The following is an 11,223-nucleotide window of genomic DNA, read 5'->3' on the forward strand; positions in this document are numbered from 1 at the left end:
AGGTCTCACCTAATCTGTACTTATATTTTTGATAATTTTCTGGGCATGTCCAGACAGGAAGGACCACAACTATGACAGAATAATCTCCTCAGGTGTGTAGCTGTGATTTTGATGCTTTTCTCTAGCCATCCCTCTTCACATGGAGCCCTTCGGGGTTCCCAGAGGAGAAGTTGCTTCACAGTGTAATTATCACCATCCTGTTCTTTGAGACCTCTTCTAGCGACTGCCTTGATGTAAACATCAGACTGAAGCAGCATGGAAGGGATCTTGCTTCAGAAAAGGATAAATGCCTCAGGTGGCACACGTTTTGGGACAGGTAGGGGCTGTGCTCTTAAATGAATTTTCTCTCCTTTCCAGACGAAGCTTGGTTTGTCTCTGTCTGAATCAGGAAAACCACTGGCATTTCCATCTTGTGGGAGGCCTTGAGTTCTTCTATATCTTCTTGGTGTCCTTGTTTAGAAATTCAGCCTAATGAATTATGGACTTGCTGATTCTTCTCCTTGTGCTTCTGGTGCTGCTGGTGTTCCAGCCAGTCTCTGGAAAGCTGAGGATGAAATGCCTGATGAATTTGGAGCACCGGGATGGAAAAAACCCACCAAGCTATTACAGGCCAGGAGACCATCTCCTTAGCGTGGTCACCACGGCAACAATCTCAAAGATAACATTTCCTTTCAACATGGCTCCTTCCAGTCAGTCTCACTCGTAAGTCATTGAGGATGATGGCATTGCATTCCTTCCATTTGCAAATGTAATGTTCTTCTTTTTTTCCTCCTTATTTCACCTACTCCTCTATTGCAGGACCTGCCTAATTTCCTGGAAGAGACTGAAATCCTAAGTTAGAGAAACAGCTCAAAGAACTCCAGTTTATTTCTTCCTCCCCATCCACTCCTGAGTTCATCTTTTGAAAACTGACTTTTGTTTAGAGTAGCTATTGAAAAGGTTGCAGTTTCCCATGTCAAGCTCATTTCCATAATTTTATAAATGCTCATCAAATGGTTTAATTTTTGCCTTGAATCAGTATTGGCTTAAGATTCAATAGGGTTGTGTGACAAAGAATAAATACATTAAACAATATTTTGCTATTGCTTTTGATGGTGGGGTTGATAATATGAATGTTATTTTTCTACAGGTGGGCACCTTCAGGTAGATTATCTTCTAATAAGTTTAGAATTGCCCAATTCATTTTTGCCATTCATGTGGCTAACAAGAATCCACAACTCCTGCACAATCTCACACTTGGCTACAACATCCATGACAACTCTCTGAGCACACTTGCCACTTCAGATGCTTTGCTGGACATGCTGTCCCCTGGAGAAACCAATGTTCCCAACTACGGCTGTGGGAAAAAGGACAATCTTTTGACTCTTCTCGATGCAGCTAGAAGGGACACCTCCATCCAGATGTCAACTTTAGTAGGCACCTACAAAGTCCCACAGGTTTGTGTGTGTGTGTGTTTCTCTATCTGGTAAAGTGAGCGTAGAGGTGGCCGGTGCTCAATATATCCACTTATATCTTCTTGATGGAATTCAGGAGCTGCTTTTCACCATAGTCATTGTAGATCTTATAGCTGGTGATTGGGATCCATATTGAGAAGGAGGCAACCATCAAAGCAGCCCTGTCCTCTCATGACACTATCCTCATTGCTTGGGTGGATTCTGTTGGACTCTTGTAGCAAATAGGATCAAAACTCATGAAGGGTGCATACTTGCACCCTTATTATTCAGTCTAGACATGAATGACTTACCAGGATTAATAAAGGAGCCTCACGCCAAAGACACTAGATACATATATTATCATCTGTGAATGGTATTATTATTATTATTATTATTATTATTATTATTATTATTATTATTATTATTATTATTATTATTATTCCTGTAATAAAGGATAATATTTGTAGCTTAAGGTTGACATGAGGGGTACTTGGTGCTCTCCAAACTTGCTTATTTTCTTGCAGATGTTTCTTTACCCAAACTAGGTAACATCATCCAGAGGTGGTATGCAGGTTCTGACCAGTTCTGGAGAACCAGTAGCAGAAATTTTGAGTAGTTTGGAGAACCGGCAAATCCCACCTCTGACTGGAGATTTTACGGTATCTTTCCCCTGCCACACCCACCAAGCCACGCCCATAGTAAAAAAAATTGAATCCCACCACTGACATCTTCAATGCTAGTGATGATGATAATGATGACAACGGCTAGCCCTGATGATGTTACCTAGTTTGGGTCATAAAATGCCTACAAGACAACAATCAAGCTCAGAGAGCACCAAGGACTTGCTCAAGTTGAGTTCCATATGCTGTAAATAAGACTTGGCTCCAACTACCTTAATAATTATCTGATTCTCAATAAATCAAAGTCAAAAGTTATGAATTTTAAAAATGACATCATGTCCATAGAGGACTATTCAGTGATGAGCCAATAGAGTAAAGAACACCTTATCTAGAGGTAGTTTTCTTGGAGATTGGATCTTTGCTCACTCTATATCAAAGGAACTCTGAGCCAGGACATAAGTGAACCTACTACTTAAATTAAAAAAAAAATCGTAGCTCTCCAACTTCCTTAGACCCATGTATTAAAGTATATAATGCCGAGATTACCCATAAGCTCTTATATGGAGCTGTGATTTGAAGCTTAAGACATATATCATCAATAAAATAAGCACAATCACATCACTTGAGAAGGATCTTGAGGGTGGATTTCAGCGTCAAGGCTCAATTGGGAAGTTATATAATTTGTTCTTTGTCTAAAATTAGGATATATAATTATTTGTATAAAATTAAGCTGTAGAAATTGACAGACTTCCAAAATTCTGTTGTTTTTTTTTAACAGACAAAAATTCAAATTAAAAAGCAGGTATTTAAATGCAAAAGTGCCTATACATCTTAGGGCAATATTTATTTTATTGTGAGCATGCTGGACATAATGGTTAAATAGGGACAATTTAACCATGTCTCAATGAACTTGTCTTTCTGGAACTCCAGAGACATAACATGTTCATCATTTCAATCTCAATTCTATAAGAAAGAAAGCATTCAGTAGCTTGGAGTGCACATTATGAAAATGACGTATTGGGATCCTTATATTAAAACAACTTATTTCCTATGCTATCAGAATTCAAAAATTAGATATAATATGGCACTTTATTGGAACAAAACAGTTCACCTAACGATCTGTACATCTGGGTTTTATTGTGTTAAATTATAAGGGTGATACAGAAGTCTGATTTTAATTCTTTATTCATATTCTTGTTTTGTTAATATTTTTATTCTATGTTTATATATTGTGTTCTTAATGTTTTGTGTTTTATTTTCTGTATTTTTGTAGACCTAATGACTAATCAACAATAAACTATTCTAACAAGTCCAAGAGAATGAAGTTGGATTTATTAAAAGCTAATGTTTCGGACTTGATCCGAACCCAAATTATAAGCATTCTTCATTGTCTTTTCAGATCAGCTATCTAACTGCTTCAGAGACTCTGAGTGATAAAAGTCAGTTCCCTTTTTACCACCGGATGCTCCCCAAAGGAGGGTTCCAGTACCCAGCAATTGTCCAACTGCTCCTCCATTTCAGATGGACCTTGATTGGCCTCTTCACTTCAGACACAGTGAAGGGAGAGAATTTCATGAAGATTTTGACTCTGATGCTTGTCAGGAATGGAATCTGTGTTGTTATATCACAACAAATCTCAATGACTGGACATCCAGAACTCCTCAGAGAGGCCATCTCTAATTGGAGACAAGTCAATGTCTTTGTTCACTTCTTAGAATACATTTCCATTTCAGACAGAATCCTTCCTTTCGAGTTAATACTTGAAGCTTTTCCAGGACCCATTGAAGGGAAAGTCTGGATCACCACAAATTTGGGAACATATTCATTGAAAAATCACAAACGTTTCAAATATATCCATAGTATTTGGTCCTTCAATTTTCAGAGGAAACAAAGTCCAAAAGATGATGCATTTGAACCGTACTTATTTGTAGATGTTCAGTATGAAGATCAATATTTTAGCTGCGCTTTTTCAAACCGTGTCTTTTCTGTCAATGGTCGGAGAAGATGCACACAGAAAACATCAATGGAAACCCAACAGGGAAAAAACACTTTACAGATCCCAAATAGCAAACATGTTCACAGTATCATTAAGAGCCTGGTGCATGTCTTGAATGCTGCATATTCCTCCAGATATAGGAGGAGAAGGAAGGAGGGTGAAGAGAGTTTGGGAGCTCCAAGGCTGCAACCATGGCAGGTATGGGGCCCTGCCATTATCCATTAATTAGATTAGATTTAAAGAGTTGGAAGGGTGTTGTAGTCCAATGCCCTGCCCAAGCAGGAGACCCTACACCATTTCTGACAGATGGCAGTCCAATCTCTTCTTGAGAGCCTCCAGTGATGAAACTCCCACAACTTCTGAAGGCTACTTCTGTTCTCTTGGTTGATTGTTTTCACTGTTGGAAAATTTCTCCTTATTTCTATGTTGAATCTCTCAGTTTCCATCCATTATTCCTAGTCTGGCCTTTGGGTGCTTTGGAGAATAGCTTGACCCCCTCCACCTCTCTGTGGCAGCCCCTCAAATATTGGAAGGCTGCTGTCATGTCTTCCCTGGTCCTTCTCTTCCCTAGACTAGCCAGGCTCAGTTCCTGCAACTGTTCATCGTATGTTTTAGTCTCCAGTCTCCTAATCGTCCTGGTTGCTCTTCTCCTCACTCTTTCTAGCGTCTCAATATCTTTTTTATAGTGTGGTGATCAAAACTGGATGCAGTACTCTAGGTGTGGCTTTACTCAGGCTTTATAGATAAAAAAGAAGGGTTCTGCTTTTAAAATCTGGGATTGAATTCATTCCAGTTCCACTCCTTTCTTGAGAAGAATGAATTTTGGAATCTTTCCAATTTTAAACTCTACATGGACCACAATGGAGATGTAACAGCAGATTTGGATTTTGTGTGCTTGTTGATTTTCTCCAAGGAGGATCCCAGCCAACTTAAACTTGGGAGCTTTGAAAGACAGCGAATAACTATTAACCAAGATGCTCTGGCAAGGCTAAAGTCATTCAACAAGGTGGGGAAATATTGGAGACTTTTCTCTGGTTTCCAAAGCCTGAAGTCCCATTTCATGTGGCTAAACCTAATCACCAAATGGAGAATTGAATGTGGGGAGTGGTACTTTTATAATAGCAATAGCACTTAGACCAGTGGTTTCCAACCTTTTTTTCGCCCCGCACCCCTTAAAACATTTCACTCAAACCTCACACCCCCTGAAATTTAGACTTTAGGAACTACTGAACGTGTTAAATATATGGTAGGATTGAATCTTTTCAGCTATGTATGTGACGGCCACTAAATAATGATACTTAACTCTAAAATGAAAACAAAGTTAATCCATTGCATGATAAATAAAAATGCCAACCTATAGCCAATATCCTATTATTTACCTGGACTTTTCTCACACCCCCTGGAATATCATCTCGCACCCCAGGTTGGGAACCCCTGACTTAGACTTACAGTGCTTTAAAGCCCTCTCTAAGTAGTTTACAGAGTCAGCCTGTTGCCCCCAACAGTCTGGGTCTCCCTTTTGCCAATCTTGGAAGGATGGAAGGAGGATCAAACTGCTATCAGTTGGCAGAATTAGCCTGCAATACTGCATTCTAACCACAGGGAGGAAGAGAAGAGAAGAGAAGAGAAGAGAAGAGAAGAGAAGAGAAGAGAAGAGAAGAGAAGAGAAGAGAAGGAAGGAAGGAAGGAAGGAAGGAAGGAAGGAAGGAAGGAAGGAAGGAAGGAAGGAAGGAAGGAAGGAAGGGCAATAGCAATAGCACTTAGACTGATATACCACTTCACAGTGCTTTATAGCTCTCTCTAAGCTGATTACAAAGTCAGCCTATCCCCCCAAACAATTTGGGTCCTCATTTTACCCACCTCGGAAGGATGGAAGGATGAGTCAACCTTGAGTTGGTCAGGATCAAACTCCTGGCAGTGGGCAGAGTCAGCCTGAAATGCTGCATTCTCACCACTGGGAAGGAAGGAAGGTAGCACTTAGACTTATATACTGCTTCACAGTGCTTTATAGCCTTCTCTAAGCGATTTAAAGAATCAGCCTCTTGCCTCCAAAAATCTGGGTCCTCATTTTACCCACCTTAGAAGGAACAGAAGGCTGAGTCAACCTGGAGGCTGGTCAGGATCGAACTTCCAAATTTCAGGCAGCCAGTAGGCAGCAGAAGTAGCCTGCAGTACTGCACTCTAACCACTGTGCCACTCATAATTTTGTTAGGTGGCTTGGAAAGCTTCCGTATTATTGACCAAGGGGACCTTCCGATGCTCTAGTATGGAACACTGTTTTCAGCTGATTCAGCCATGTGTCCAACATGGGACATTTATGATATATGGCCCTTTTGTATCCCCTCTGTAATTTAGTATCCTGCTGGGCAAAACATTCCTTCTTCATCGCTGTTATATTCTACTTATTTTTTTAAAAAAAGCTAATAAAATAAAAAATAATAAACCTTTTAGAATAAATTTTATTATACAATTTAAAAGATAGATCATCCTCCTTGAAAATCATGGCTATATGAAGATTGGAGGAATCCATATTATCATGGCCATTGGAGGAAGCCACAGGTTGTCGCTTAATTTTGAAATCTTTTCACAGTTCCATCACTCCAGACTTTATCAGGTAGAAAAGACCTTTGAATAGACTAGACTAGAATAGGAGCTGGAAGGAACCTTGGAGGTCTTCTAGTCCAACCCCCTGGTCAAGCAGAAAAACCTAGACTATTTCAGATAAGTGACTTTCTGGTCTCTTCTTAAAAACATCACATTTTCTGAAGGAAAGGAAAGCCCTTCCCTGTCCTCACCATCAGGCAGTTTCTCCTCAATTCCAGGTCACCTCCCTCCTTGGTTAGTTTCCAACCATTGTTTCTTGTCCAGCCTTCAGGTGCTTTGGAGAATAGCTTGACTGCCTCTTCTTTCGGGCAGCCTCTCAAATACTGGAATACTGCAATCATGTTACCCCTAATTCTTCTTTTCTTTAGACTAGCCAGACTCAAAACCTGCAGCCATTCTTCATATGGTTTAGTCTCCAGGTCTTTGATCATTTTAGTTCCTCTTCTCTGAACTTTTTCTAAAGTTTGTTTCAATTGATATGGCAGAAGCAAAAGGAATGAAGTAAATGAAAACTCTGCCAGTAGTTGTACCCTTGCTTTGGAGCAAGTGAAGTATTTATTTATTTATCTATTTATTTACTACATTTATATGCCACCTATTTCACTATTGCAGCAACTCTGGATAGGTTACAAAATGATAGAAAGGTTAAAAAAATTAATACAATATGATCAATATTTAGATAATTAAGTTATAGATAAAAACCAAGAGTGAGATCTTTTCAATATCCTGACAGCCACCCCAAGAGTACACAATCCTACAGAGGCCCCAAGCTAGCAATTAAAATCAGGTTTTAAGGTTCTTTTAAGGATTGTGAGGACCTCAAAATGGTAGAATATTCCAGAAGGTGCAGCCACAGACGAACAGGCTGTTCTCCTGGATTTCACCAACCATCATTCTTTGATAGATGAGATCCAAGGGAGTGGTACGTCAGGTAATATTTCACATTTATTTGACCAAAACCCAGAGACCACCTGCTTGACTAAGGTTTATGTCTACCTCCGTTTTCTATGGATGGTTAGTTCTGAGATTTTACTTTTGGCATTCCTTCTTTTCTGCTTAGTTTCTGCCTCAGTCCAAATGCGTGGGAAATTGTCCTCCTGGATTTGTCAAGAGGGCTCGAGAAGGAGAGCCAGTTTGCTGCTACGACTGTGTTCCTTGTCCGGAAGGGACCATCTCCAGTCAGGAAGGTGCGTGACACCAAGGAAAAAGGCAGGCCTTGTGGAAATGGATTCATCCAGAGCGTTTTCCTGGAAGTCCAAGTTAAGAGATGGAAGCTCAACTGTTTTCCTGTTCATTTTCAAACTGCACAATTTCTTATCTCAAGGATGACAAACCAAAAGACCTTGACGAGGGGCTGGGAACAGATAGAAGGATTTGACAGATTGCACAAGCTTCACTACTCTGAGAGAAAATCTCTTTTCTGGTTTTCAGTCAGGAGGTATCCTTATAGTTTTTAACCTTTCTGGGAAGATCTGAGTTCTTTGAAACTTGAGGAATTGTTGCATTGGAAGAAGAAGTAGTAAAAGGCTACATGATACTTTGCCCAAAAAATATTGGACATAATAGAGATTTAGTAGAGTGAGAAAAAATTTGGAACAAAAATTATACATTAACAAGATCAGTGGCCTATAAAGAAAGTATGTACAAGATGTTTTATCATTGGCATTTGCCACCAATGAGATTGGCCAAAATGTACCCTAACATGAATCCGACATACTGGAAATGCATACGGAACTAAGGTACCTTCTATCATATATGGTGGTCATGCCCGGAAGCCCAAAAATACTGGACCAAAATATGGAGTTGGATATAAGAAATAGTGGAAGATCGAACAGAATTTAAACTCGAGTTGTTTCTGTTGGGAATAATTAAAGGGAAATATAGGAAAAAGATTAAATATATTTTACTACATATTTTGACAGCAACAAAGATAGTATATGCTCAATGTTGGAAACAAAATAACACACCCTCAGAGAAATTAGTAATTCAAAAAATTATAGATTGTGCTGAAATGGATAAATTGACATTAAAATTAAAAGATAAAGAAGAGTCGGAGTATTATGAAATTTGGGATAATTGGTATAAATGGTTGAACAATAGAAATAAGGATAAAGGAGATAAGATTATAGATAAATGTATATTAATGTATATAAAGGTATACAAATGTAGATATTTACATGAGATTGGTTTGTATAATAATGATGACACAGTACTATTTAAATTAAGATCAATATGTGTAAAAGGTGAAAAAGAACAATGAAATTATTGTATTAAAAGAAAGAAAGAAACTTGAGGAATTCTCTTAGGTCCATCTCCCGGAAAGATTATTGCAATGCATTGTCTATGCAGATTCTCAATCATCCAAGTCATGGTTGTCCCAAAAGGTGCTTTTTTCCAAAAAGCAACTGGTCTTTCTGGTTTTCTTTCCTTTGAAAATGTTTCACTTCTCATCCAAGGAGCTTATTTGGTTCTAAGTGAAACGTCTTCAAGGGAAAAAAAAACCCCAAGAAAGTCTAGCTGCCTTTTGAAAAACATGGGACATGGATCCCCTTGAGGATCAATCAATCAGAATAGAGCTGGAAGGGATCTTGGAGGTCTTCTAGTCCAGCCTCTTGCTCAAGCAGGGGACCCTATATCATTGTTCTATATCATATAGACCAATGCAGGGGACCCGATACCATTAGATCACTGAGAAGGGGTTGCTGGTCCACAATGAGGTGGTATGGATAATTATGGGTCTACCTCATGACAAATATAATTAGTCATTCTTGATTATTTGCAGGACTAGGTTTCCCTGCCAGCAAACTAGATTCCAAAAGTTAGCATCTTCTGAGTCCAGTATATGGACAGAAATGCCATGTGAAGGACTCAGGAAGTGTGTCCAGAAAGAGTAACTGATTTATTATTTCCCTTTAATAATGTAGGTTCCTATGAAGATTCTGCATATCACACAGGAAATCATTAATGTCCTAGGACTTTCCCCAATTTAATAAACAATTAGAAAGATTATTTTTTTAAAGAAAATGATATTCCTTTTATGATCTTTCTGTGGAGATGGTAAGATGGTAAGAAATCCATCTTGTCTCCAGAATGTGTTTCTTTGAAGGTGAAAGGATAATATGTTAATTAAATATTGCTTTTTGGTTTTCTCAGATACAGAAAAATGCACCAAGTGTCTGGATGATAAATATCCAAATGAGGACAGAATCCAATGTATCCCCAAGTTTATAACCTTCCTGTCCTATGAAGAACATTTGGGCAACATCCTGGTATCATTTGCTCTATTCTTTTCCCTAACCACAGGCTTTGTCTTACTTGTATTCATTAAATACCGGGAAACTCCCCTTGTCAAAGCCAACAACCGGGACCTCTCTTACATCCTCCTGGTCTCCCTCCTGCTTTGTTTCTTGTCTTCTTTCCTCTTCATTGGTCAACCAAGGAAAGCCACCTGCCTTCTCCGACAAACAGTCTTCAGCATCATCTTCTCAGTTGCCGTTTCTTCTCTCTTGGCCAAAACCATCACGGTGGTGCTGGCTTTCCTGGCCACAAAACCAGGAAACCGAGCGAAGAGATGGTTGGGGAAGAGCTTGGCCAACGCCATCATCCTTTCTTGTTCTGGTGTCCAAATTCTCATCTGCTCCATATGGCTGGGAGTTTCTCCCCCCTTCCCTGACTCTGACCTCCACTCCCAGCCTGGAGAGATCATCCTGCAATGCAATGAAGGGGCCGTTGTCATGTTCTACGTCACCCTCAGCTACATGGGCTTCCTGGCTGCCATCTGCTTCATGGTGGCTTTCCTGGCCAGGAATCTGCCTGGGGCCTTCAACGAAGCCAAGCTGATCACCTTCAGCATGCTGGTCTTCTGCAGTGTCTGGATGACTTTTGTGCCCACCTACCTGAGCACCAAAGGGAAATTCATGGTGGCTGTGCAGGTCTTCTCCATCTTGGCCTCCAGCGCTGGTCTGCTTGGTTGCGTCTTCATCCCCAAGTGTTACATTATTATTCTGAGGCCAGACCTGAACACAAAGAAGCAACTAACGACCTGAAGAAATGTAGCTATGTGAGTCAGAAGTATTTTGACTCTAAAATATCCCAACAGGCCAAACCTAGAAAATGGTGCAAAATCATACATATAAAAATACTATAGATGATGTGAGCACAAATATCCATGAATATCAATCCTCACGTTACTTTCCCATCCATCTGCTGTTAGTATCTCTCAAGTTATTGCCTGAATAAAAAGAAACACAATCAGTTGTGTTGCAGTAACAGTTTTGATAAAGTGTACTGAGAAGTGAGGAGTTCAGGGTCCCAAAAGCAGACCTTCCTTCTATGCTTCCGTCATTCCCCTTCCCAAAAGAGAAATCAAAGTCCCATCCCTTGTGTCCATCAGTCCATCACATGGCCAATCAAATCTTCATTCCAACTGGGAATATCCCCCTAGTCATTCCCCTCCAGGTGCAGGGCAACATGTCCTTGGCTTTCTGAGAAAGAAGGTTGTTGTGTCTAATCTTCTACCCCACTATGAAATCCCCCCTCCCAAATTCCCAGGCACTGAAGATGGCAACCT

The 11,223-nt window shown here is 39.8% G+C and overlaps 1 protein-coding gene across 1 annotated transcript; it reads left to right on the top strand.

The window, feature by feature from the left end:
- Positions 1–478: 478 nt before the first annotated feature.
- LOC148132680 (vomeronasal type-2 receptor 26-like) lies at positions 479–10,699 on the top strand. The gene is made up of 6 exons (XM_087954618.1): positions 479–702; positions 1,148–1,436; positions 3,453–4,247; positions 4,843–5,055; positions 7,714–7,840; positions 9,807–10,699. Exons 1-6 carry the CDS (start codon positions 479–481, stop codon positions 10,697–10,699), a joined length of 2,541 nt encoding a protein of 846 aa, XP_087810744.1.
- The last annotated feature ends 524 nt before the right edge of the window (positions 10,700–11,223 follow it).

The sequence above is a fragment of the Notechis scutatus genome, chromosome 1 (assembly GCF_049901735.1).
Source record: "Notechis scutatus isolate UNSWTSFEM ecotype Mainland chromosome 1, rNotScu1.2, whole genome shotgun sequence".
Classification (NCBI taxonomy): domain Eukaryota; kingdom Metazoa; phylum Chordata; class Lepidosauria; order Squamata; family Elapidae; genus Notechis; species Notechis scutatus.

Coding starts and splice junctions, on each gene's coding strand:
- LOC148132680 (XM_087954618.1), top strand. CDS start 479: ATGGACTTGCTGATTCTTCTCCTTGTGCTTCTGGTGCTGCTGGTGTTC. Junction 4,248..4,842: donor CAAGGCTGCAACCATGGCAG/GTATGGGGCCCT, acceptor AATTCATTCCAG/TTCCACTCCTTTCTTGAGAA. Junction 7,841..9,806: donor GACCATCTCCAGTCAGGAAG/GTGCGTGACACC, acceptor TGGTTTTCTCAG/ATACAGAAAAATGCACCAAG.